This window comes from Neophocaena asiaeorientalis, unplaced genomic scaffold, assembly GCF_003031525.2.
Source record: "Neophocaena asiaeorientalis asiaeorientalis breed wild unplaced genomic scaffold, Neophocaena_asiaeorientalis_V1.1 scaffold177, whole genome shotgun sequence".
In the NCBI taxonomy this organism is placed as follows: domain Eukaryota; kingdom Metazoa; phylum Chordata; class Mammalia; order Artiodactyla; family Phocoenidae; genus Neophocaena; species Neophocaena asiaeorientalis.
In genome coordinates this window covers 14,022,460-14,049,498 of record NW_020172779.1, presented here as the reverse complement: position 1 = coordinate 14,049,498, position 27,039 = coordinate 14,022,460, and the positions used below count along the sequence as shown (strand labels likewise).

Genomic DNA, 27,039 nt, shown 5'->3' with positions numbered 1-27,039 from the left:
TTCCTTGGTCATCGCCACAGAGAGAGGTGAACTCTTTCTTCTCTGAAAGGATTTGGCTAGAGGATTCTCAAAGGCCCATTTTCTGATTTCTCATACAGTGCTTGGTTTCCAGTTTGACCAGAATTTCTATGAGAGCAGCTCCTTTAAATATATTTCAAAAGTTAAGTGGAATGGGGAAAAAAGCCTGCATGTTCACTCACACACACATGCACACTTGCAACACACATGTGCACGTGGGAGGACACACACAACAATCAACAACCGTTTCTGAAATGTCACAAGAGCTTAAAGTCCTATAGTCATCACTGTCACCCACCAGGTTTCAGAATAGAAGCGATTTCCATGGTGTTCAGCTATCTGAGCCGTCATATTGCTGTAGAGTTAGGATTCGGGGCCATATCCATGCTGGAGTTTTTTCACCTCCACCTAAAATAAAATCTAATTCCACCAGTAGATAGTGATACTGGGCCAGTCACTTAACTTTTCTGAAACTCAGTTTGAAACTAGTAATCAAAGCATCAAGGCCATAACAACAATAGCAGTAACAGCTTACATCCACTGAGCATCTATTTGCATGTATTATCTTACTCAGTTCCTACTCTTACACACACACACACACACACACACACAACACAAACCTATTAACTAGTGCTATTATCCTATTTTGCAGAAAAGGCAGCTAAAGCACAGAGAAGAGAAATTAAGTAATGTGCCTAGGGCTGCAATTAAGCCAAGTTGAACCCAGGTCGAACTCCAGAGCTGGGGCTCTTAATTCTAATTTTATACATCAGTGAAAGAGGACAACAGTGCCAAGAATCAATATGTGTGAGTGCATTAAATGGGAATATGTTTACAGAAAGTTAGTAAAAGGTAAAGAGGAATTCCCCAAGATTGTTATAAACATTTGAAGACGGGAATCATATTGCATTCATCTGAGTGTTTCTTGGCATACAGTAGATACTAAATAAATGCTTGATATATGCAGTAAACACCAATTCAGGTGATTCACTTGCCATATCCCAGTAGCCACATGGGGTACTACGGGACCATGCCTACCTGACCAAAGATGGCACTGTTGGGGTAGAAGAACTTGAGTAGGCTGTCAGTCAATCATTTCTCTTTTCTGGGAATAAGAAAGCTGAAAGGAAGATTCCAGAGACTGAGGGGCCTTGGAACTGAGTTATACCAATGACTGTAATGTGGAAAGAAGATCAATAAAACCTGTTGCCGAAGCCCTCAGAGACTTCCTGGGTTTTATCCTTTCCAAGTTCCACTGTTCATCTCTTCCTTTTACACAGTGAGCCCCCTCAGTTTCCCACCATGAAATCCCACCCTCCCCACTTTTATTGGCTTAAACTATCTGGAGACATTTTCTATAGTTTGCAGCCAAAAGAACTGTAACTAATACAATTAATTGATATTTACATGGAAAGGTATTATGGACTAAATGTTTGTGTCCCCCCAAGATTCATATGCTGAAGCCTTAACCCCCAATGTGATGGTATTAGTAGTTGGAAACTTTGGGAGGCAATTAGATCATAAAGGTGGAGCCCTCATGAATGGGATTAGTGCCCTTATAAGAAGAGATAAGAGAGATGATATCTCTCTCTGCCATGTAAAGACACAGCAAGAAGGTGGTCATCTGTAAGCCAGGATCCAACCATGTTGTCACCCTGATCTCAGACATCCCAGTCTTCAGAACTGTGAGAAAAAAAAATGTTTTTAAGCAACCCAGACTATGCTATTTTTTTATAGCAGTCCAAACTCACTAAGATAGAAGGATATGAATAGCTATGAGAAACTTAGGGGGTAAAAAGATACTTATTAGAGTGGAATGGGAAGGAGAAGGAGAGAAGTGAAATAACCAGCCCATAGCAGTGTTCCTTGGTCCTTAAATTTTAGAGTGCATAAGAATTCTCTAAAGCTGAGGCCAGTTACTACAGCCAGTGGGTTTTTGTAAATAAAGTTTTATTGAAACACAGCCATACCATTCATTGACAATTTATCTGCTGTCTATGACTACTCTCATGCTACAAACGCAGAGGTGTGCAGGTGTGACAGAGCCCATATGGCCAGCAAAGCCTAGACTATTTACCATCTTGGCCTTTATAGAAAAACTTTGCCAACTCCTGATCTAAAAGTAAAAACTGTGCCTTCCTGCCCCTAAGCCCCACAGATTCGGATTCTGTAGGTCTGAGATGACCCTCTGGATTGCCTTTTAACAAACACCCCAGGTGGTCTGCAGGGTACAATTTCAGATATGGTGGTGTAGAAGTTAAAATACAAACATGGGGCTTCCCTGGTGGCGCAGTGGTTGAGAGTCCACCTGCCGATGCGGGGGACACAGGTTCGTGCCCCAGTCCGGGAAGATCCCACATGCCACGGAGCGGCTGGGGCCGTGAGCCATGGCCGCTGAGCCTGCACGTCCGGAGCCTGTGCTCCGCAACAGGAGAGGCCACAACAGCGAGAGGCCCGCGTACCGCAAAAAAATAAATAAAGAAACTTAAAAATAAACAAATACAAACATGCTATGGCATCAAGGCTCTTCCTGACTGTGAGCCTGCATCATCTCCCACCTCCTCAGCCTTGAACCCTACCACCGCCTGCAGCTCAGGTTCCGCTCACTGTACAGCCTGGTCCCGCTGTGACTTTGACCGTGTTGTTGCCTCTGCCCACAAGTCCACCCCCACCTCGTCCACTTGGCTGAATCTGTCTGACCCTTCCAACCTCGACTCAGGTGTCGCCTGCTCTGGGAAGCCTTATCTGACAGCCCTCAATCCATCCTGGAGTGCCTTGTCACCTTAGTCAGTGCCCGTGGTGACTCCACTCCTTACAAGTCACCGCCTGCCATCTTGTATCTAACTTCTTCTCCAGCTGTTATTTTTCTCCCCAAATATAGACACATACCTCTCCCTTAATTTCTCCAAAGAACAATTAAGACTGAGGATTAACAAAACTCTATTGAGAATCGGGTATGACAGAAGGGAGTTAAAACTGATTAAAAAAAAGAAAGCTTTGACTCTAAGTCTTACCCCACAGTCTGGCATAGAACGGGAGCCCGTGACCTGTTGAACAGATGAATGAGTGTGTCCTGGCACCCCTTGAATCCTTGGCCCCTTCTTTCTCAACTTTGCAGCAGTGTTCCTTGGCCTAAGCTTCCCTTCACATCAAGTCTTGGTCTTCAAACCCCTTTTTCCCCAAGGGAAAAATCATTTCTTTCCCCAGCCAGATCAGAATAATCTACAAATATTTAATCTCACATTATTACACCGAACCACCTGACTCTCCTGAACTCCCCACTCCAGAATAGGCAGGAATTTGCTTTATTTTTCAGACAAACAGTGCTTTTAAAGTATTTTTCTTAATAAGACAGAAAGAGACAGAGGAAGGAGGGGAAGGAGAGAAGGGAAAGAAGAAAGAAAGAAAGAAAGAGAGAAAGAAAGAAAGAAAGAAAGAAAGAAAGAAAGAAAGAAAAAGAAAGAGAGAGAGAAAGGAAGGAAGGGAGGAAAGGAGAGAGGGAAGAAAGGAGGAAAGGAAGGAGGGAAGGGAGGGAAGGAAAAAGAAAGAAAGATTTTTAAAAAATAATAGAGAAAGGAAGAAGGAGGAGAAGGAGGGAAGAGTGAGGGGGAGGGGAGAGGGGTAGAGAGAGATTAGTCTTTCTCCAAAAGCCGAAGTCCGGCAAAAAGCTGCTGGCAGCTTCATAAGACCACTGTGACCTGTCGCAGACTGAACGCTTACCTGTGCCAGGATTTCACAGTGTCCCATTTGTACCTTTAAGATATCTTTCTGGATACATGTTACTGTATTATCATTCCTAATTTGCAAATAAGGAGGGAAGATAAGTTACATGGTCAAGGGCACAGAGCTGCCTAGGAGAAGTCAGGATTTGAAATCAGATCTGACTTCCAGACTGCGTGTATCCCTCTCAGATGGATTACAGTCCTGTAATGAGTAAACATGGGCCCTAGTCCTGATGGGAAATTCCTTCAACCTCCCTGCAGCTCACCTATGAAATGAAAGGATGTAAGGTGAGTCTCTACTATCCTTTCCCATAAGTCAATGGTTTTATTATCACCAAAACATACTGTGTTTCTTAGAACGTAAAACACCATTAATTCTAAGACACTCCACACTTCATGCATCACTAAAAAAGAAAAAAAAAATGCTGGCAATTAAACTATAAAGCAATGCTTTTTACCACTTAGAATTTTAAATATGTACTTATTGAAAGAGCATTTAAACAGCTAAGTATAGATTTTAACAGATATCACACTTGAAGATACATATATACACACACACACATATATATATATATGTGTGTATATATATGTATGAAAATGTAAGTGACATTAATTGGGAAACATATTCCTAAAACTGGTACCATTCCTAAAGTGGTACCATTCTGAATAACTTTTCAACTCAGAGTCATCAGTGTTCCGTGCCGTCAAGAGCATTGGTGTTGCATCATTTCGTTTCTTCAAAAGGTCTTCTATTGTCTCCTGGATGTTCTTCCAAGCTGCTTACCTTCATTCTTCAAGCTTCAATTCAGGCACTTTCTGGATTTTACTGGATGATGTCAACAGAAGATTTTGTAGACAGCCTCATGGAGCTATAACGTCAAAGAGTAGAATTGTGGTCCTTTGTCAGTTTGAGGGTCCAGGACCAATGGCCCTCCTATGTTGGGACCCCCTCCCCCCACTCAGGACCACCTCTCCACTCCAAGTTACCTCACCATGGGATACGCTCAGATAAATCTGGGTGCAGTGGGGCCTTAAGCTGAGCACGTGGAGAACTCATAACCGAATCCTGCCTTCCAGCCATGAGCCTCTCCAGAAGCTGAAGCCAAAGAGAGAAGCTTTATTTGTGATGATCTCCTTCTGGGTTCCATAGCCACAATGTCTAGACACTATTTATTGGCAACCCCCCCGGGGTTTGTAATGAGTACACTCAAGTCTAATTAATCAGTCTAATTGTGTGCACGGTCGTTAAAGAGCAACCACAGCTGTCATGAAGACAAAAGGGCACCAGATGTCACCTTTGATCGTAATTGGGGCTCTTTGCCTCACCCTTCCCTGTTCTTTCCTTTCCTTACCTGGCTGCTCCCAGACCTCATTCATTTTCTATCACCTCCCTCTGTCTTTTCTCCTGTGACGTCGCGGCAAACACAGAACTTCCAAGCTTCTGCTGATTCTCAGTCCCATTCCTGAATCATCTAGATCGGTGGTCTCCAACCCCCAGGTGGTGGATCGCCAGCGGTCCACGGCCTGTTAGGAGCCTGGCCGCACAGCAGGAGGTGAGTTGCAGAGGAGCGATCGAAGCTTCATCTGCCGCCCCTCATCGCTCGCATTACCGCCTGAACCATCCTCCCCCGCCCCTGCCCCTGCCCTCAACGGAAGAATTTCCTTCCACGAAACCAGTCCCTGGTGCCAAAAATGTTGAGGACCACTGATCTAGATGAGTCGCTGTGTAGGCTCCATGAGGCCTCTGTTTCCTCATCCGTACTATGGGGGGAATGGTGTCTACCTCGCAGGGTTCTTGTGTGGATCTAATACAGTAAAGTATGTGGAAGTGCTGGGTTCACACTGAGTAGGTGCAGTTTACCCTCATTTCTTCTCTCCCTCTTACCTTTCTCAATCTTCCTTCTATTCTTCTAACCTCTTCCCTTTTATATCTTGTTCTTTTCAAAGCCTTTTCTACCTCCCCTCCCTCTTTCCCTTCCATCCTTCCTCCTTTCTTTCTTTCCTCCATTCTTTCCTTCCTTCCTCCTGTCCTTCCTTTCCCAGGCTTCCTCTTTTTTGCTCACCCTCTCCTTTCGCCACCTGAAGTCATCACATGCACCATAGATCTGAGACTTCTTTGGGTGTCTGGCAAGGCTGGCCAATTTGTAAAAGACGAAAACACAAGAATAGCTCTTGAAGTGGCAAAATGGATAAAGGTGTTTGTTGTTTGTTATTATAGTAAGACTATCTTTCTCTCACTATCTTGGCTGGCGAGGAATGCACAATGAAACAAAAGATTGAGGAGGTCAGGAGAAAAGAAAGGGAGCAGCCTCTCCTATTCAATGCCTCCTGTTTTTTTTTTTTTTTTTTTTTGCGGTACACGGGCCTCTCACTGTTGTGGCCTCTCCCGTTGCGGAGCACAGGCTCCGGACGCGCAGGCTCAGCGGCCATGGCTCATGGGCGCAGCCGCTACGCGGCATGTGGGATCTTCCCGGACCGGGGCACAAACCCGCATCCCCTGCATCGGCAGGCGGACCCTCAACCACTGCGCCACCAGGGAAGCCCCATGCCTCCTGTTTTGTACCTTGTGTTTATTCATGTTCACCACAGAGGAACAGATACAACTAACTGTATACTTGGAAAGTTTCAAATATTTGAGCACATTAAATTAGTTCTCAGTGACATGTATGATCTTTGAGCTACAGGCAAATCTAAATAGTGTTTGTTTGTTTGGGTTAGTTATTTATTTACTTTTGAGAGTTACTACAGCTACCTGGGAAGCAATCTCTTCTCTCTTCCTGAACTGTAACCCCAAGTGGTTTTCTGTTATCACAATGGTGGAGTCTGGAGGGGTGAACCAGTCATGTCAATCCCTTTCCTCACTTCCTCGGCCTCCCTTGCGGTTCACGTAGCCATGTCGTCTAGTTCTGGCCAATGATATCTACGTACAGTCTGCTAAAGAGTGATGGTTTGAGCGAAAGCTCTTGACTTTCTTTAATAGAAAACAAAAAAAAGATAGATGGAAGAGACTGACAGGCATAGCTCTGTCCTCCTCTTTTTCTTCCTGGCTTAAATGCAGATGTGATAACTGGACCTATAGTAGCCATCTTATGACCATAAAGGTCAGGATAATTTCTCTCCAAACATCTTTGAGATCCTGATTCAATGCTTGTAGCCACCTACCCTGAGAAAAATAACCCACCATCTATATACTTAAGCTAATTATTCATGTATTGTTATGGATAAATTATGTCCCCCTTAAATTCACATGTTGGACCCCCAACACCCAATGTGTTAGTATTTGGAGGTGAGGCCTTTGGGAGGTAATTAGGGTAAGATGGAGTCATGAGGGTGGGGCACACACAGCAATAAGGCAGCCTTCTGCACACCAGGAAGTGGGCCTGCACCAGGAACCGGATCAGCAGGTACCTTGATCTACAGTGAGGAATAAACATCTGTTGTTTAAGCCACCTAGTATTTTGTTAGGGTAGCCCTAGCAGACTACTCGTATACTTGTAGCTAAAAAATATAGCTAATCAATATCCTCCTGGCCTTTGGAAAGAAATAAGAGTCCCAACTCTTCCACAATCCAGATCTGAGTGGGAGAGTTATTCTGGATGCATGCAAATGCATTCAAACACCTTCCTGAGAAAATAGCACTAAGCCTGATATACAGTAGGTGCTCTAAACATCTGGTCTCATTTTTCCCGGAAAATGAGAAGGTGCCCCAATTAGAACCCAGTGAAACATTCTCAGCGCACTAGGCTCTCCTTTCCTAATGTTGAGGTTTGTTCTGCTCCAGCTCATGAAAAACATAGATTCTTCCCCTAACCTGGCTATCTCTGCTTCTATTGCTTCTGTCAGAATCACTAGTCAGGAAGTTACGAGAAGTGGGTCATTTTTCACTCATTTGTTCAAAAACTGTTTGCTAAGCTTCTGCTACATGCCATGAACTGGGGAGAGAGTGGAGAGTAAGGCAGAGACTGGTCCTTGCCCTCAAAGAGCTTTCGTTCTAGTCAGAGAAGGCAAAAAACAAGTACACAGACATCTAAATACGATCGTTGCAGATGGTAAGGTGTCCTCTATGGGAAGTAAACAGATATTTGGGGTGGCAAAATTCTGGGAGCAAGTAGCTTAAGTGGAATGGTCAAGGACCACTCTACTGAGGAAGTGACTTCTGAGTGAGGCCAGCATGAGACAGGCAAGCAATGATCCAGAAAACCCTCTTAACACAGGGAACGCCAAGCACTGGTGAAGAGCAGCTTGTCCTCTGTGCCTTTCCTTCTTGGCTAGTAATTGAGTTTCAGCACCTATTTGTCTTTCAAATCCTGGTACAAATGTCTTCTCCTGGTATCTCCACAATATATATCCGTTTGTCCATCAAGGAATGAATGAATGAATGAATTGCAAGAAGTGCAAAATATTCCAGGTACAACAGGAACCTAGTGAACAAGTTTAAATTAAGTGTTATTATCTCACTTATATGATGCTCCCTACCCCAAGTCACTCATGACCTTATGAAAATAAAAATGATCACTGGAACCATACAAGACTTCTCCTTCCTGTATCTTATGAATTAAATATAAAGAAATGCTTTTCTGTCATTCTGAGTAGCGTACAACTGAAGGCTGTATTCTTTGTTTTTACGGTTTTGTTTTGTTTTGTTTTTTGCTGTACGTGGGTCTCTCACTGCTGTGGCCTCTCCTGTTGCGGAGCACAGGCTCCGGACGCACAGGCTCAGCGGCCATGGCTCACGGGCCCAGCCGCTCCACGGCACGTGGGATCTTCCCGGACCGGGGCACAAACCCGCGTCCCCTGCATCGGCAGGTGGACTCTCAACCACTGCGCCACCAGGGAAGCCCTTGTTTTGGTTTTAGTTTTAAGAAACGTATAGTTTACTGGGGCCCTCAGATAGTGCATCAGTTATCTATTGCTGCATAACAAATAACCCCAAAACTTAGGGACTTAAAACAATAAACATTTATTATCTCACAGTTTATGTGGATCACAAATGTAAAAGCAGCGTACCTGGGTGATTCTGGCTTAGGGTCTCTCATGAGGGCTGGTGCTGCAGCATCTGAAGTCTTGACTCAGGCTGGAATATTCACTTCCAACGCGGTTCTCTCGAATGGCTGCCGGAAGAGGCAACTGTTCCTTGCTCACTGTTGATAGGAGGCCTTAGCTTCTCCCCACATGGGCTTCTTTATCGGGCTCCCTGAGTGTCCTCACAACATGGTGGTGGGCTTCCCCAAGAGCAGACAAGGCAAGAGAGGGCAAGACAGAATGATCTAGCCTTAGGAAAGACATACCACCCTCTCTGTTGCACTCTGTTGGTCACACCAACTGATTCTAACACAATAGTGGAGGGGATTATGCAAGGGCATGAACACCAGGAGGTGGGTGATTATTGGGGGTTATCTTGGAATCTGGTCACCACAGACGGGCAAAGAGGAGGTGACTGGATAGGGGTGAGATGGAGATGTATAGTTTGCTAAGGAAAGAGCTGAAAGGGGCTATACTACCATCTCTGTTACCTATCTGAGATCCATTCCCCACATTCTTCTTTGTTTCAGACCTCTTGATCACTGGGGGACCCCGGGTCCTGGCTTAGAGTTAAGCAAGCGATACAGTTCTGGCCAATGAGATATACGTGGAAGTTTTCTATCAAATTCCAGAAAGACTTTTTTCATCTCTGGTAAAAAGAAGGTACTGAGGAGAAACTCTGAGCAATGCTCCTACTTCTGCTTCTACCTTTCTATGTGGTAGAAGAGGATGAATGCTCAGAGATGCTATAACCATCTTGTGACTAGGAGGAAAAGGCACTCTTTGTGCTAGAGTGCCAGCACAAAGCTCCTGATAGAATTAACTTCCTGAACCAAAACAGCAAGTCTCTACAGCCCCAATTCTTGTTGTGAAAGAAAAACAAACCCCTATTTGCTTAAGCCATCCTGATTTGCATTTTGCCATTATCTGTAGCCAAAAGCATTGCTAATTTGTAGAGGCAGCTAACCTAGACCTGGGAAGCCAGGAAAAGCTTCTTGAAGAAAGTGACACCCATGCCAACAGCAGAAGGATGAGTAGAAAGAGGGCTCCAGGCAAAGCGAATAGTAAGTCCATCCGGAGAGAGAGGCAATAGCCTCTCCTAGAGATGTTTGTCTTCTAGTTTAAGGCATATGAGGGCAAAGCAGAGTCATTGCAATGTTCTAAGAAAGACAGTGACGTGCTTGGCTTGGGGGAAGGGGCGGTGGGGAATTGCTGATCTCTGGGAGATATAACGTTTCAGTCACGTAGGATGGAGAGGGGACTTGGGAGATACCTCACATGAGGATGAGAATAGCGTTGACAATTTGTAAACTAGGAAACTGCTGGGAGGGTAAATTTTATGTGTTTCTTTCACAATAAAAAAGAGTGACATGATCATATTTTTAAATTTAAGATGATCGCAGCAGTTGGAGAAAGGAGGCAGACTACAATAAGAGAGACATATTCATTCTATTGACATCATCTAGGTGAGAGAGGATGGTAGCCAGAAATAAGAAAACAGGAATGGAAGAGGAGGAAATAAAAGAAAGTTGTGATCTACTTTGTCAGTAGTGAACAGGTCTTGTTTATGGAGTTGGTGGGTAGGGTGAAGTCTTCTATACTGAGCATTTGCTATGTGTGATGCACCGTACCAGGTGCTTTATATGAATTACCTTTAACCTTCACAAAACCTGGCGAAGTTGTTATTTCCCCCCATATTATGAAAGTTCAAAAATGCTAAATAACTTGGGCAAGCTCACAGAGCTGGCACCTTGTAGAGTCACAACTCAAGAAGGAGTCTTCCTGACTACAAAAGCAACTCGTTTCACTAAACCACGACTTCGGGTAAACGTAATATTTAATAATTCCACTAAGGAGCCGAGGACTAGACCAATCACCTCCAAATATTTTTTACTTCAATTCGCATTACAAAATCCACTTTAAATGGCACCCAGTGCATACCATGTGTGTGAGTATGTGTGTGTTTGTGTGTAGGTCATGCTATTCAAATCTACTTGATCGCTAATTATATAATAAGAGTTGAAATATCAAATTGGATAATGAGAAATGCCACATTAAACTGAATTTTGTTTTGTGAAGTTCAAATAATATAATTCCAAGAGTTTGATAAGGTATTTTTCTGAAATTTTATCAATTTTTTTTCTGTTCTTAACTTCAGAGGAAGAATTTGGATACAAAAGAAAGCCTTTGTATAGAGTAGCAAGATATAATTATCCTTATGATTCTATTCTACTCTTTTATTAATTTATTCTTTAAATGCTAATCGTGACCCACAAAGATGATTTCACAACCCACGATTTGGTTGGAACTCACAGTACAGAAAAACCACTGATCAGGTGGAGGGGTGAGTCTCATCCATTTTATATGTGTGGATCATATGCTGAGATATGAATTTTTGAGATTTGCTTTGGTGCACTCCCTTTTTCCCTTTCTTTCATGCAAGCCTTCTACAAATCACTTCCAGAAAGGATGAACAGAAAACAAAAGTAGTCTTTCCATCTTTTGTTTTTATAAAAAAATAATTCCCAAAGAGAACAGGAAAAGTCAGATGGGTTTGGAAGAAACATAAAGCCAGGATTCTCACGAGGCTAAAGGAGATACTCCCACACTGGGTCAGAAGGAGAGAAAGGAAGAGACAGAAAGACGGAGAGACAGATAGGAACAGAGAGAGAGAGAGAGCTATTGTGTGCTAAATAATGGCTTCCCAGGGGTGTCCTAGAGAGGATCCAGCACCCTAAAGAGGAGGGGCAACGTGTTATGTCAAGCACATGGGCCCGTAAGCTGACCTGTGAAGGCTCTCCTGTCTTCGTTCAAAGGAAGCAATGCAGATGCTGCTGGTCCCATAGGGACCGTGTGATGTGGACAAAAGACTGACTGCCTCAGTGGTGACCTTTATGAATAGACAGCTAAAGACCAGAGGGCATGCCTATTTATGGATGCATACCCTCCTCCCTGCCACCCCCGCCCCCGCCACACACATACCTGGGTACTACATAAGGGCCTGGATATATGGCATCTTCCTGGGAGTAGGAGGGTACAGATGAAAGCCTCAAGAAGGATGCAAGTTAAATGTCTCACAGACTGGGTGAAAACAGAAATACATTGATTTTTGAAAGGTGAGGAGATACGTTTCTTTCACACTTAATCAATGGATTGAGATTCATATATACAACGACATAAATGCATATAGATTTACTTATGTTATCTATAAACTTTTAGCCTAAATATTCTACGTAGATCCCAAAGATCTCCAGGAGGGTATGAGTAATGCAGTGAAATATTTTAAAAAATAAGAAGTTTCTGGTATTAAAATAAGAATCAGGTAGATTTTTAAAAGAGAGAGAGAGAATAGGGGAAAATGATCTGCTTTGTTTCCCACTGTCTGATCATTTTGCCCTAAGACTTCTTAAGTGTGTCAAATTAAAAAGCAGGTATTAAACCATGGCCAAAAGAAGGTTTGGTGATGGTGATACTTTTTGTTTTGTTACTACTTCTTTTAGGTCACTTCTTAATAGTTTCTCCAATGAGCTGTACGTGTGTGTGTTCTTATTATCATTTCAGTAAGTGAAGGCTTCATAAGTGATATCACAGTAAACTTATACTCTAGTTAAACCAGAGACAAGGGAATCATCTTTTAAGAAGAAAACAGTGTTTAAGTCTGTCTCCCTTGAAGATTTCTTCCTCTGACTTACCTAACTGATGAATTCCGCATATAAATACGTTGTCTCAGAATTGCTTTGCCATTGATGAGACTGTCTTCTTTCAGGCACCAGAATCCAATTTAAGCTAGTTCCTGCGAAGATCCAAAATGTATACAAAATTTTCCCTCTCTTACATTTTACAATGCAAAGAACATACATGATGGGGGTTAAATAGACATTTCATTTTTTCTAGTGTATATTCTGCTGCATTCCAGATGAAGTGTGAGTGCAAAGGTTTTCATTCACAGACCATTTCCATGTATAAGCCTTATTTACTTTAGACATTGACTGTCCCTGGAGTTCCTTCAAAGCAGTCAATGCCTTTGATACTTGGTAAGAGCAGTGCTTCCAGGCAAGACAGGCATATCCTTTTCAACGCCCCCGCTCTCCCCGCAGCTTTGTTGAGGTATAATTGAAAATAAAAATTGTATATATTTAAGATGTACAGCTTGATGTTTTGATATACAACATGAGTTTATCACAATCAGTAATTAACATATGTATCACCACATATAGTTACCATTTTCTTTGTTTTTTTCCTTCGTGTGTGTGTGTGTGTGTGTGTGTGTGTGTGTGTATGAGAGAGAGGACATTTAAGATCTATCTTCTTAGAAAATTTCATGTACTTTTCCTTTAAGGACTTCCAGCTTTGGAAGCTGCCTTGTCATAAACACCCTCCTTCCCTTTGGAAACAGGATCTCTCTGGTTTCAGGTCCCCTTCCTGAACTGAGTCCATCTTTTCTTTTACATGTGAATATTTTATATGTCTTCAGTGAGTGTTAGGGTTTCTATGGGTATTTTGCAAAGGCCAGAGCTCTTATAAAATTTAAATTCATGTATTAATACAGTTAGCCTAGAAAGTCAAAGAGGCTTTTGAGAGAAATGAAATTCCCTTCTTAAATATATCTACTATAAGTGTGGCCAATGGTATGTAGCAAGATCATAAACAAATATGCTATTGTCCAATGGGCCAAAAGGATGTTCTGCCGCCTCCACCCTCAGCCAAATGAAGTAGAGGGCAACGATTAGTTATTTTGGTTAAATACAATATGTGAAAAAATCTGCTTTTCCACAAACTAGAAATAATGTCAATGGCTTGAACTGAGCAAAACCTAACAGACCCTCTAACCAAATAAGAATTGGTTCTGCTACCTCATCCATTTGGAGTCATCCTACTAGACTTCTCAAAGCCCAAACGTCTTAGAAGTCTCTTATTTAATTTGCATTTGGAAAGTCAAAATATACTTCACATGTTCTTGTCTATCAGTCCTATTTAGGTGAAATGTGTTGACTGCCTGTGGTAACATTTTTATTGAGCACATGGAAGCCAGATTTATACAATCTAAATTTAATTGCTGGAATTTTGCTATCGATGAGATCCTGGGCAAGTTCCTTAACCACATGGAGCCTCAGTGCCCTAGTCAGTAAAATGGGAATGATAAAAGATAGAGAAGGCTCTAACTCAGAGAACTGATGGGATGATTAAATGAAATGGTTGTAAAGATGGTTGTAAAGGGAAAAGTATGCCATCAATTCTTGCTAATCTTATTATTATCTCTATGTACACTATAGTTGCTAGAAACTAAGGGATACGGACCCAGGGAAAATCAGTCTTCTCCTTCAATGAGCTCACCACTTCATGGGGAGAGGTGAGAGAAAAATGGGTAAGCCAATGGGGTAGAGCCAGTGCCTGTAGTAAGAGCCATACTGGAGGAACCAGAACAGACTTTTGAACAACAGAAAAGGAAACCATTAATTCTCACTGGGAATATCAGGAAAGCCTTCGCTCAGAGACAACATTGCTCAGGCTTTGAAGGATCAAGTGAGTCGCATTTTGAGGGAGGGAAATGGGGGGAATAGAGGGAAATTCCAAGAGGAGGGAACTGTGTACAAAAAGACATTGAGTTGGCAAAATACTGTCTCGGGAACATAGTCAAGATCCAGCCATAATAAATATGCAAGGAATTAAGTGAACTTAATTGACTTAATTAAGGTCCATGAGAGGACCATGAATGAGAGGTCCATTATAGCCTCAAAGCAGTGTGTTGACTTCGCTTGTTTTAAGTGATAATCATTTGGTGGTTTGCAGATTCCCAAAAGCCTCTTGATATGTGTACTGAACCAATGCTGTCATTCAAAAACAGAACTTGGGGGTGTCTGAACGGCACTGTGCCACCCCAACAAGAAGAATAACATTTGAATCTAATTGTGTCATCTATGCTCTTATTTTCAAACAACATGCCCTAACGGCCCTACAGCAAAGGAACTTTCAGAGGAGTCAGTACACCAGATGCAATGTTTTCTCCCTGATATGTTAGTTTCAACCTCTGAGTTCAGGAAATTCTTTGAGCGTCTTTCTGTAGCATGCTATGCTCATTCATCAGCCTGAGTCATTTTATCTGATTGGGTCCAATCTCCCCCTCCTTGGCAAGCCTCCTTTTGCTGCTGAATAAATCATCCTGGGATATGTCCAGGAGGAAGATTTTCATAGGAAAGTTCCATCTGCATTCAACCCCTCATTTATTCAGGCTGAGCTCTCAGGCTCCCAAGGAGAAAGAATTGAGAAAAAAAAAAGAGGTGTGTCTTCCACTGCCAAGTTTACTAATATGCTCATTAGCACAGATGACTTGGGGCTATGCCTGCAGATCAGGACACAGCTCCCCACACACATCCTGGCATAGGGTCTGCAGGAACCCACCTCCCTCTCCCACCCAGCCCTCTGCCCTATTTGGACTCCCTGCCTCAAGTCAAGATATTGATTACCCACCCTAGAGTTTCAGGAGAGCTGGCCAGGCAGAGTCCAAGGAATTTAGGAAGGGAGAAGCAAGTAGCATTTCTTTCTCAAGGATGTAATACCTGGGATTATTTCATTAAGGTCTAGATAACTGCAAAACCGAGTTTTGGGGAAAGCGCTTTGCCCTTAAGTTCCAGCCCCATGGAATAGTCCAGCTATTCTGGGATACCTTTACTTTGTTAACAAGTTAATTCATCTACAAACTGGGTTAAAGATAGAATCGACCTTCTTTCAATTCAAAATTGAGCATTTAATTTTGTTTCCTTTCTTGAGCGGTGTAGTTGTAGAGTGCAACTCTAAGGGATTAGGATTAAAGGAGTCTTTTCCAGGGTGTGTATGACATCCCAGAAATCTACTGTTAAGGTAGATTGGGGAAAATGTTGAGTCTTCTTTCTACTTTTGGGGGGATTCTATGTGCAAGGTAGTTGACCAGTTCTGGGTTTAAACTGAAACCTGTGTGTGTGGAAAAGAAAGACTTAAAAAGGAAATAATGCAATCTCGTGGGAGATCGGGAAAGATATTCTTGCCCAGGGCAAGCAAAGGGAGGGGAGTTTCTCCTAGGGAAAGCAGGGGAAATCGTCCGCCCAGGGGGGCCTGAGGGAACAGCGTGGAGGTCTTTGGTGCTTTCAAGGGAAGCCATGGGGAGCCGCGAAAGCGCCCAGGGCCTGACGTCATTGGCCATTAGCTGACTGTGCTCAGGGCCAGGGCTCCACCGGCTGAAGCCGCAGTTCCACCGTGGCTCCGCCACATGCAGCCGGGCTCGGGACTAAGGCGCTTCCGGCGGACCCGGCGCCCGGAGCCCCTGCTCGGCCCGGCGCGGGCGCAGACACCACGTGCCCACCGTGTCGCGCCTGGATCTGCCCCGAGCTCCGCCAGGGGCTTTGTCCGCAACTGCTCGCCGGAGCTCGGCGGGCGGGAAACCGGGCTCGAGAGGGCGGCTGGAAATGCCTTCCCCACGCCCTCCGTTCTCGACCCCTACTGTAAGCGGGGAGAAACTTGGCCCTCCGAGGGCCCTCGCATTCTAATGCCTCGCGCTCTCCATCCCTCCGGATTGGTGTAGTAAAGAGACTCCCTCAGGAAGCTGCCGGCCTCTGCAATCGCGGCTTCTTGGAGGTATTTTGCTTTTAGCCCGAAAGTTGGCTTTGCCAAAAGACTCCCCAGTGGGGAGAGCGTAAAGGAGACCTTCTATGCCTTCGCGCTGGGCTCTCAGAGTCCGTGGGCAAAGCGGCTTACGAGTCCTGGCTCCGCACCTGCACAGGACCAAAGCCAGTTCCTAAAAAAGAACAGCGTTGGAACCGGCCAGCTCGGCCAGCTGGAGCGCTGCATCTCCACGCCGGGGGCTGGTCGGGGGCGCCCGCCCCGCCCGCCCCCCGAACCCCATCGTTCTCTCCCACGCGGTCTGCCCGTGCCGCTGCCTTGAAGACCTGGGGCGTCCTGGCCAGCTCAGGGCGCCAGGTCCAAGCCACCACCGCCACTCCGCCCCCGCCCCGTTCCGGGGGCGTGGCTTGGCGTGGGGGCGGGTCTAAGTCTCCTCCGGTGTCCAACAGCTCAGACAGGTCTCCAAATTCTTCCCTGACGCCCGGCGCCCGCAGCGCGCTTCAGAGCGCCAGGGTGGCACGCGGCGCTCCCCTGGATCCGGCGGCGACTCAGGCGACTTTCCCGCGGCCTCGGGCCTCCCTTCTCGCCCAAACCTCACACCCGCCGCACCCACCAAGCTACGGTTCTTAGCCTCAGCGACCTGCACCAGTGGCTTCTCCTCGCCCTCGGAGCTGTTGGCTTTGGAGCCCTCCCCACTTTTTTCCTGCCCTCGCCTCCTGCACCTCTCAGCTCCGGGCCAAAGGGATTCCAACGAGCGAAGTGAAGGGGGTGAGAATCTTGTGCTGCGACCCCTCAGAAACACAGCTGGAAAGGCTGACTTCGTCTTGTAGCCGCGACTGGGACCCTGAGGCCCTCCCCCTTCCCCGAGGGATGCGTCGGGCCAGAGCCAGCGCTGCGCTGTCAGTCTTCGCTCAGGAAGTGGAGACAGCCAGAAATGAACGCGGGAGGGAGCCTCAGCACACCCGCACTTCCAAATTAACTGTTTGGTGACTTGTTAGCGCTGAGGCTACCACCTCGCCAATCCTCCCGCTGGGCACCTGCCACCTCACTGTCCCCCACTCCTCCCCCTTCATTACCCCCGCCCCCAGCTCCGCCCCGGCTCCCCATCCCGGCGCAATGGAGTTCTCCGAAGGACTCTGTTCCAGCCAGAGCTGCTAACTTCGCACCCATCTGCGCTGCCGGTCACCCCCGACCAGCCCCCCCTGCAGCCGCCGAGTCGTGGGCGTCCCGAGCCCAGTGCCGCAGCCAGGACCCGCCCGGCGCGCAGCTGAAGCACGGAGCCCAGGCGCCTGGGCGCCTCTTGGAGAGCAAAGGCAACGACAAGACGCTGAGTCGAGACCCAGCCAGGAAGCCAGAGGCCGGGAAGGGGGCTGCGTGGCTCAGAGCGCCGCGGCTTCTGCGGACAAATAGCCCTCGCTGCCACGCACCCAAGCTGCGCGGGCTGGCGGGAGTGCGACGCGCGAGGACGCAGGGGTCTGCGGCGGTCTTCCAGACGCCCTTTGGCCCGGGGCGCACTATGACCTGACGTGCGGGGACCTCCTGCCCAGGGCGGCTGGGGATAGAAGGGCTCGCCGCCAAGCTCCCACCAGGCCGCCTTTGGGTCTTTCGGGACCCCCTCCCGCCGCGGCCTCCCGCAGGTTCTGCGCCTCCCTCCCAGCGGCCCGGCGCCATGGAGCTCTCCGATGTGCGCTGCCTTAGCGGCAGCGAGGAGCTCTACACCATTCACCCGACGCCCCCGGCCGGCGACGGCGGGAGCGGCTCCCGGCCGCAGCGGCTGCTGTGGCAAACGGCGGTGCGGCACATCACCGAGCAGCGCTTCGTTCACGGGCACCGGGGCAGCGGCGGCGGGAGCAGAAGCTCCAGCAAAGCCTCGGACCCTGTAGGCGGCGGCCCCAACCACCACGCGTCGCAGCTGGCCGGCGACTCGGCGCTTCCCCTCTACGCGCTGGGCCCCGGGGAGAGAGCGCACAGCCCCGGCTGCACCAAAGTCTTCCCGGAACGCAGCGGCAGCGGCGGCGGCGGCGGCAGCGGGGGCGCGGGCGACCTGGGCTTCCTGCACCTCGACTGCGCCCCGAGCAACTCGGATTTCTTCCTCAAGGGGGGTTATAGCTACCGAGGGGTCATTTTCCCCACCCTGCGCAACTCCTTCAAGTCCCGGGATCTGGAGCGCCTCTACCAGCGCTATTTCCTGGGCCAGAGGCGCAAATCGGAGGTGGTGATGAACGTGCTGGACGTGCTGACCAAACTCACCCTCTTGGTTCTCCACTTGAGCCTGGCCTCGGCCCCCATGGACCCGCTCAAGGGCATGCTGCTGGGCTTCTTCACGGGCATAGAGGTGGTGATCTGCGCCTTGGTGGTGGTCAGGAAGGACACCACCTCGCACACCTACCTGCAGTACAGCGGCGTGGTCACCTGGGTGGCCATGACCACCCAGATCTTAGCAGCAGGTCTGGGCTATGGGCTCCTGGGAGACGGCATTGGCTACGTGCTCTTTACACTCTTCGCCACCTACAGCATGCTGCCGCTGCCGCTCACCTGGGCCATCCTGGCTGGCCTGGGCACGTCGTTACTGCAGGTGGTCCTCCAAGGGGTCATCCCCAGGCTGGCGGTCATTTCCATCAACCAGGTAACTCCTGCCTGCCTTGCTCGTCCCCTGACTCCCCGGGGTTCTTTCGAAATCGCTTTTCTAAGAGGCAGGTTTGCCTCTCTCCCTTTGAGTCCCCTCCCCCAGCCCGACACAGTGCCTTGCACCTAGGAGGTCCCGGGTGTTCGTGGGATGCCATTGCTCTAGAGGAACTGAAACTAAATGATCTCTAAAGTTTCTATCATCTCTACCCTTCTACTCTGATTCTGTGAGTAATTCTCTGACATCAGCTAAGAAGTAGTCTTCCTTTTGCCCCTCATACATCCCCCAGGAGCTGCCGTCAGTCTCTGGAGCAAAAGACAGAAAGGGAGGGGAGCATCCCGATTTAGAAGGCGACCCACTCCTTAGCAGCTTTACTCATGAGAGTTACAGCAGGGTGTCCTAAGGGACTCTGAGATTCTGAGTTAGGTTTCTCTGTGTCTTTGCGCCACAAATCCTCAGTTCTCGAAGGAATCAATATTTGTCAAACGCATACTAATAGCTGGTGCTGGGTACCTTACTTAAGCTATCTCACTAAGTCCTTCAGACAAGCCTGTGACACTCGTTTTTTTTCTTTATTGCCTTGGGGACCCTAGGTGCTATCTTCTCTTGCTACAGGATCCAACCCCAGTGCTTTGAATAAATCAACCTCAGGACTTTTGGGGCTGGTGGAGAGGGGGAGCAAGCATGTCATTGGCAGAGAATGCAAGTTTTGCTTGATTGAAAGGGGGCGTTTTGATGTAGATGGTTTGAAATATTTAGGTGGAACCTGACTCTTTAGGTCGCTTTCTCCTTTCTCCCCCTTTCTTCCTATCTTTCCCCATTAAAAATGGATGTGTTTCTGTGAACAAAGTCCTCACTGTCTGTGAATGAGGAGTTAGATGATGACTCTATTGTTTAAATTCCTTGAAATCAATTGATAATTAATGATCTGGCACTTTCTTGGCCAAATGTCTGGTGGGTAACAAGAGAGTGAATGGGGCTAACAAGAGAGTTTTATGGGAACTTCTCCATAAAAATGAGGGAAATGTATCAGCTGGAGTGTTTTCAAGTAAAAAGCTGATGAGAGGTGCTTGGACATCAGAGGCTCCTCTTGCAGTCTGGTTTGAATAGATGGTTCTTAGGATAAACAGGTGCAACACCTATGAAAACTGCTCATGACTTTTAGGGCGCTGGTACCGTCAGAGTGCTTTACCCATCGTTGACCTGCTGGACTCCTAGTTGATTTGGGATTCTCTCTCTTCTCCGATGGCTCTATATCCATTTGCTTAGGGTACTTATCTGGTTAGCTGCTCTTAACGGTGCTTTTTGAAGTCTCCCTGGGTAGAGCAAAGAGCATATGAAGTACATGGCTATGATCATCAGGCATGAAATGGGGGGATGAGAGCCTCTGTAAGTAAGGTCTGACCCGTTGAATTTTTCTTATTAAAAACAATAATGAGGGATTTCCCTGGTGGTGTAGTGGTTAAGAATCTGCCTGCTTCAAACGCATACTAATAGCTGGTGCTGGGTACCTTACTTAAGCTATCTCACTAAGTCCTTCAGACAAGCCTGTGACACTCGTTTTTTTTCTTTATTGCCTTGGGGACCCTAGGTGCTATCTTCTCTTGCTACAGGATCCAACCCCAGTGCTTTGAATAAATCAACCTCAGGACTTTTGGGGCTGGTGGAGAGGGGGAGCAAGCATGTCATTGGCAGAGAATGCAAGTTTTGCTTGATTGAAAGGGGGCGTTTTGATGTAGATGGTTTGAAATATTTAGGTGGAACCTGACTCTTTAGGTCGCTTTCTCCTTTCTCCCCCTTTCTTCCTATCTTTCCCCATTAAAAATGGATGTGTTTCTGTGAACAAAGTCCTCACTGTCTGTGAATGAGGAGTTAGATGATGACTCTATTGTTTAAATTCCTTGAAATCAATTGATAATTAATGATCTGGCACTTTCTTGGCCAAATGTCTGGTGGGTAACAAGAGAGTGAATGGGGCTAACAAGAGAGTTTTATGGGAACTTCTCCATAAAAATGAGGGAAATGTATCAGCTGGAGTGTTTTCAAGTAAAAAGCTGATGAGAGGTGCTTGGACATCAGAGGCTCCTCTTGCAGTCTGGTTTGAATAGATGGTTCTTAGGATAAACAGGTGCAACACCTATGAAAACTGCTCATGACTTTTAGGGCGCTGGTACCGTCAGAGTGCTTTACCCATCGTTGACCTGCTGGACTCCTAGTTGATTTGGGATTCTCTCTCTTCTCCGATGGCTCTATATCCATTTGCTTAGGGTACTTATCTGGTTAGCTGCTCTTAACGGTGCTTTTTGAAGTCTCCCTGGGTAGAGCAAAGAGCATATGAAGTACATGGCTATGATCATCAGGCATGAAATGGGGGGATGAGAGCCTCTGTAAGTAAGGTCTGACCCGTTGAATTTTTCTTATTAAAAACAATAATGAGGGATTTCCCTGGTGGTGTAGTGGTTAAGAATCTGCCTGCCAATGCAGGGGACACGAGTTCGATCCCTGGTCCAGGAAGATTCCCACATGCCGCCGCAGAGCAAATAAGCCTGTGCGCCACAACTACTGAGTCCGCGCTCTAGAGCCCGCGAGCCACAACTTTTGAAGCCCACACACTTAGAGCCCGTGCTCCTCAACAAGAGAAGCCACCGCAGTGAGAAGCCCGGGCATGGCAACAAAGAGTAGCCCCCTGCTGGCCACAACTAGAGAAAGCCCGCGCGCACAACGAAGACCCAGTGCAGCCAAAAATAAATAAATAAATTTATAAAAGAAAAAAAGGATTACAAAAAAACATAATGTTTTCTCAGAATCATCATGAACCTTTAATACCCATATATGATAAAGTCTCAATTTGGGATTATATAATATTATATTTCAACTGTGTTTCTGAATCTTGTTTACACGTGGATTTGAACCCGAGTGTCCTCTGAATCTCTCCCTTTCTTCCAATTTCTCTCCTTCTGTTTTGCATTTTCTTTATTATGTACCTAGACGTCAGCTGACCTCTCCTTGCTCCTGTTCCCTTTTTTCCCTTTCTCATCTTTTCTGTCTCCTTCTCCTTCTTCCTTCCCCTTCTCTTCTCTCACTGTAAGTCGTTTTCGTAATACATCATAGCTATCTGACCATTTGCAGAAAATTCCATTTGTCATAACCCATTGCTTCTCATGCAGTAGCCTTCCTTGGTACACATTACTAAAAGACTTTGTCAAGTAACTTTGGAATAGTATTTAGAATAACATCCTAAGTAGCAAATTATGAATATTTTCAAAGTCCTAAGTATAGAGACACTTTTCTTGCCAAATGAATCCAGAAAGTAAATTTTGGCTCCATATTTGTTTTATGCTCCACTCAAATACTACCAGATGGGAGAAGATTAAAAATAACCCTCAAATGTCTTCCTACTCCCACCCCATCATAAACAATCCTTTAGCGTGAAAACCAGCGTCCTGGTGTATGTATACCAAGCTCATTCAACTTTCTGTTTGGGTGGCAAATGTAGATGAACAATCTTTTCATAAGGTGTCACCTTTTGCCAGACTCTGAAGGAACAAGCAGAGCGCTCTCCTCTGATTTTAGGTGCTGAAAGAACCTTTGCGGCTTTGGCCACAAAAGGTTTTCCTTTGGCGCCCTCTAGAGGTTCAAGTGTCTTTCCTAGACCTTGTAGGTGGATAAAGTAGAGAATTAATCGCTTTAAAAAAAAAAAAAAATCTGTGAATTTTAAAAATCAGCATTGTTTGGTTTTCCCTGTTTGGTGACATACAAGACATACTTAACACCTGCTAACGACCTCGGTTAGAAACTGGAATAAAATCCTAACTCCTTACCATGGCCTACTGGATCCTCTGTAAGTTGGTGCTACTTCTCTCGCCAATTATATTTCTGTCTCTTCTACTCCTCAGCCTCCAAATATACTCTCTATTTTCTTGTCTTTCAAATATCCCAAGCTCTTTCCCACTTCTTCACTTCTTAGGCTTTGTGACTGCTGCCTAGAACAATATTTGCCAGGTCTTCACATGACTGACGCGTTCTCAATATTCCAGACTCAGTTCAAATGCCACTCCCTAGTACGTGACATGTCTTATTTTCTCCAGAACACATATACCATCTGAAATTATCTGACTAGTCTATATTTATTGTGTTTCTTCCCCCAGCCCCACACCCCACAAGAATGTAAACACCGTGTAAGAGCAAAGACGTCGTCTATCGTGTTTATCCTTTTATCCTCAGCACCTAGAAAAATGCCAGGCACGTGGTAGGCACTCAGTCACTGAATGAACAAGAGTACTCACTGCATAAACAATATTAGAAAATAGCCAGGTCCCCTGACGTTGTGTTGGTGAAAGCCTTCTACACACATACACACGTAAATGTGTGTAAAGCAGTCTTTTACACGTAAACACCTTTGGAGAAATCAAAGCGCAATAATAACTCTTTACATCTGTACAATATTTTACATGTAACCAAGAGCCTTTACATACATGATCACATCTAGTGATAACAAACTGATGGTATCATCCTTCACTTTTATTTCAGAGAAGAAATGACAGTTTCTTAGAAATTTTAAAGGCACATCCCAAAGATGATAAACCTGACAGATGGTGAGGTCAGGATTCAAATCCTAGCTCAGAGCCAGTCATTCTTCAGCAACCTTTCAGAGGGTATCCTTCTAAAAACATAAGCGTTTGAAATGACTCAAGAGCGAGAGGTACCTGTTTCACTACTCAAGAGAGTAATACCCCGTATAGCCCACGAATTAACAATTAATGAAAAAGCCAAAGGGCAATCCTAAGGGGAAAGTGATTGAGTTGCTGGGAACAGGCTCTGTGTAGCTAGCTCATCGTCTTGCTCAGTGGGATATAAACTTGTCAACTGAAAGCCATAAACACTGGCGTATCTTCTTTCTCTACATTAATCTTGATTCCCATTAAGAGGATGGCTCATGTTTAACTTAACATTTTCAAGAAGCAGGAAGCTAGAATGAGGATACAGTAAACACACCTCAGCGGCTGTTTCACTTCACTGAAAATGCCATTTTCAAAAGGAACAAATGAGTTGATAATTGCCTTCTCTAACCCAAGCTTGAGAATCGGCTTCTCCTCTTTCCCTCTGGAAGAAAATTATATCTGTGGCTTGACAGGGTAACAACCAAGCTGCAGGTCTCTGCAGATGCCCTATATGAAGAGAGAACGCCCTGTATTCATTTATCTATCGCGTACTTTCCACTGTGGATACGAGGTAGAACCTTAAAAGGGCCAACCAGGAGGTCCCTTGCTATCAGCAAAGAAATGGTTTCTGTTTTCTCCACTCAGTGAACAGTTAGACGAAAGTCGTGAACTTCCCACCCAAAGAGGTTCTTGTCCAGGGCAGATGTGATCCCCGTGTATTTTCTAGGTCTAAGTGGCACTGGAATTACTGAGGAACCCTGAGAAGGTTCAAAGCCCAATTCAAAGGATTCCTTTTCCTTTCCCCCTGAGAAAGTTCAGCTACAGGTAGCACTAGGGCTGTAGGTATTCCTTCCTTGGGGAGCCTCACCCATTTCAAGTTAAATCAGCTTCATTATGTGATTCAAGCCACAGACAGTAGTGCCTTTGTCCAGATTCTCTCTACGACACAGAATTTTCCACTTCTTAAACAAATTGTTTCTCTTGCCAGTTCAATTTACCCATCTAAAAATTCATTACTAAATGACATTATGTGTATAAAGAAAATATTAATGATAAGGTTGTATTTGGTAGGTTCTCTCACCAGGGAGATACATTCTAAGCTCTGTTGCTGTAGTTAGCATTTGATTCTGTCTTAACTGCTGGTGACAATAGTACGAGCTGCCTAACGTTTGAAATTCATCTCATTCTTCAGCTCATTAGTGATAAGATGATAAAGATCATTTAGTTATTGGAAAACTGAGAGGCAGCAATATTTAACTACAAAGACTGCTGCAGGATGCTTCCCTCTTGGGGATTCTAAAATGTCACAGCTAGTGGCTAATTAGCCCTCTGTACCTCTTGGTGAGGCATATAAGCAGAAGTGTCAGAATGGAGGTGATTTCTCCAAGGTAGCTCTATGAGCAAAGGCAGCCACGTATACAAATCCAGGTGAGTTAGTGCTCAAGGTCATGCTGTCAGATTTGAAATTCTCAAGCAGCAGCCTTTTCTTCCTTGTCTTACACACATCCAAACGAAACAGAAAAGACTAGAGCCAGAAGAATGCTAATTAAATCATGGTCATTAAACTTGATTAATAACGAGGGATTTTTAGCTTGCCATTTGGCCTTTAAAAAATCCTTTTGGGGAAAATGCACCGTTTATGCCAGGTAAGAGAGTGGTGTATGGTATGAGCAGGTGGGGGTCAGGAGAGAAGTAGGCTTTGCATGTGCTTTAACATGCGTTTCTGATCATTTAAATGAAGGGTTAACTTCACAGTAAAGTCAAAGTGAGTATAATGGAATTACCAACATCTCTCTCCCCATGTGTAAAATTTAAACATATGTGTGTATTATATGTCCTTTGTCTATGTCTGCTAACTCAAATCAAATAAAAGGAATCTTAGGACTATTTAATGTACAGCAAATGACATGTAATTTAAATCATCTCAATTTGGTATTTGATATCAAGGTAGATACTTCAGGAAACACAAATGTCCATTAAATGAGTGTAACTGGGGTCCTATTTAACGCACCTCACTAGTTATGATGTGCATTTTTTAAAATGACAAATACCTCCATTTCTGTACATTTTCCTTTGGCAAATTCATATAGGCTTTAAAAAAAAATAATTGCAACATCCCAGCCTGTCAGAAAATGACTTTCAAAAGCAGATTTGTGTGTCAACATTCCCAAGGGGTTCCTCTGAATGCCCAGAAATGGAAATATTATTCTCTCTTACTTGTGAAAAATACCGAGAGACTGTCCTTTTTGGTTCTCTTTTCCTTCCTTCCTTTCCTTTCCCTTTTTTTTTTGGTTTTTTGTGATGGAGAGTAGGCTTTGCAAAGGATATTTTTAATGGCATCTGAAATGACAAACTAAATCCCTTCAGCCCTGATCTGTAGACACCTTTGCCCTGGAGTTGCCAATAGGCTTGGCGTCTGTGTATTCAGAGGGTGTTGTAAAACGACGTGTGGTGTGGCCTTTGCAAGACTGCATAATGAATTTGTTTTTCTTCCTACCCGGTAATGTCACCTGACTGCTTTCAGTGGGTCGGAGCATAATTAGGTTGGAACTGGGAAGACTGGGAGGACTTTATTTCTGGAGCAGCTGTTGCTGTGTCATGCTAAGTAGGACAAATGCATTAGTCACATTTACACCTTGATGATTGATGGCATTTTAAGAGCTCATCAAAAATAAGTGAAACCAAGCATTAAAAGGAAAGATTAAAAAAAAAAAAGTTGATCCCAAATTCAGTGCTGCTGGCAACGTATAATCAAAGGACACTACTACAGTCGCGCTGCTGTGATACTTCACTGTTGTCTAAATATTTCTGAGGATGCTAATTTATTCATTTCGCAAGTGTGTCTATTTGAGTTGATGCTGCATGTGTTTGTTTTCAGAACATAGGAGACACTTGCAGCATTCATCTCAAACCTTTCCTCTCACCAAGGATGGGCATTATATGGATGCTGTGAGAGACCAGGAGGTCTAGAATATGCAGTTGGATGGCGTATCGGTTCCCTAGGCATATTGCTCTGTAGCATGTTCTTTGCTTTCTCTGGAATGCAAGGTACCGAAAGCAGAATGTAGGCAAATTTCTGGGATATTTAGGTCTGACCCTCAGTTAGCGAGAGAATCAGTTCTGTAAATGATTTCTCCCGCAGCGTTTTCTTGGGGCTGGAGTAGAAGAACGTTAGTCTACCCAGCCAGATAATCTTCCCTGTGCTTTCCCAGGAAACATAATTGGATTTATACACGCCAATTAGATCATGTGAGTTTGTTTATGAAGGACTATTTTAAGAAGTCAGGTCACTTAAGCAGCTACTTCAGAAGCCAGCTTTTCTCGCTCCAAGATTTTTCACAGTCAGCTCTGCAGGGTACAGAAGAATGCAGGGTAGATTAATTAACCGTTGCTGTCC

The 27,039-nt window shown here is 45.3% G+C and overlaps 1 protein-coding gene across 1 annotated transcript in view; it reads left to right on the top strand.

The window, feature by feature from the left end:
* Positions 1 to 18,024: 18,024 nt before the first annotated feature.
* ADCY8 (adenylate cyclase 8) overlaps positions 18,025 to 27,039 on the top strand; it is a 218,934-nt gene continuing 209,919 nt past the window's right edge. The window contains exon 1 of the mRNA XM_024741236.1: positions 18,025 to 18,981. Coding sequence (XP_024597004.1) covers positions 18,025 to 18,981 — 957 coding nt within the window. The remainder of the gene's footprint in view (positions 18,982 to 27,039) is intronic.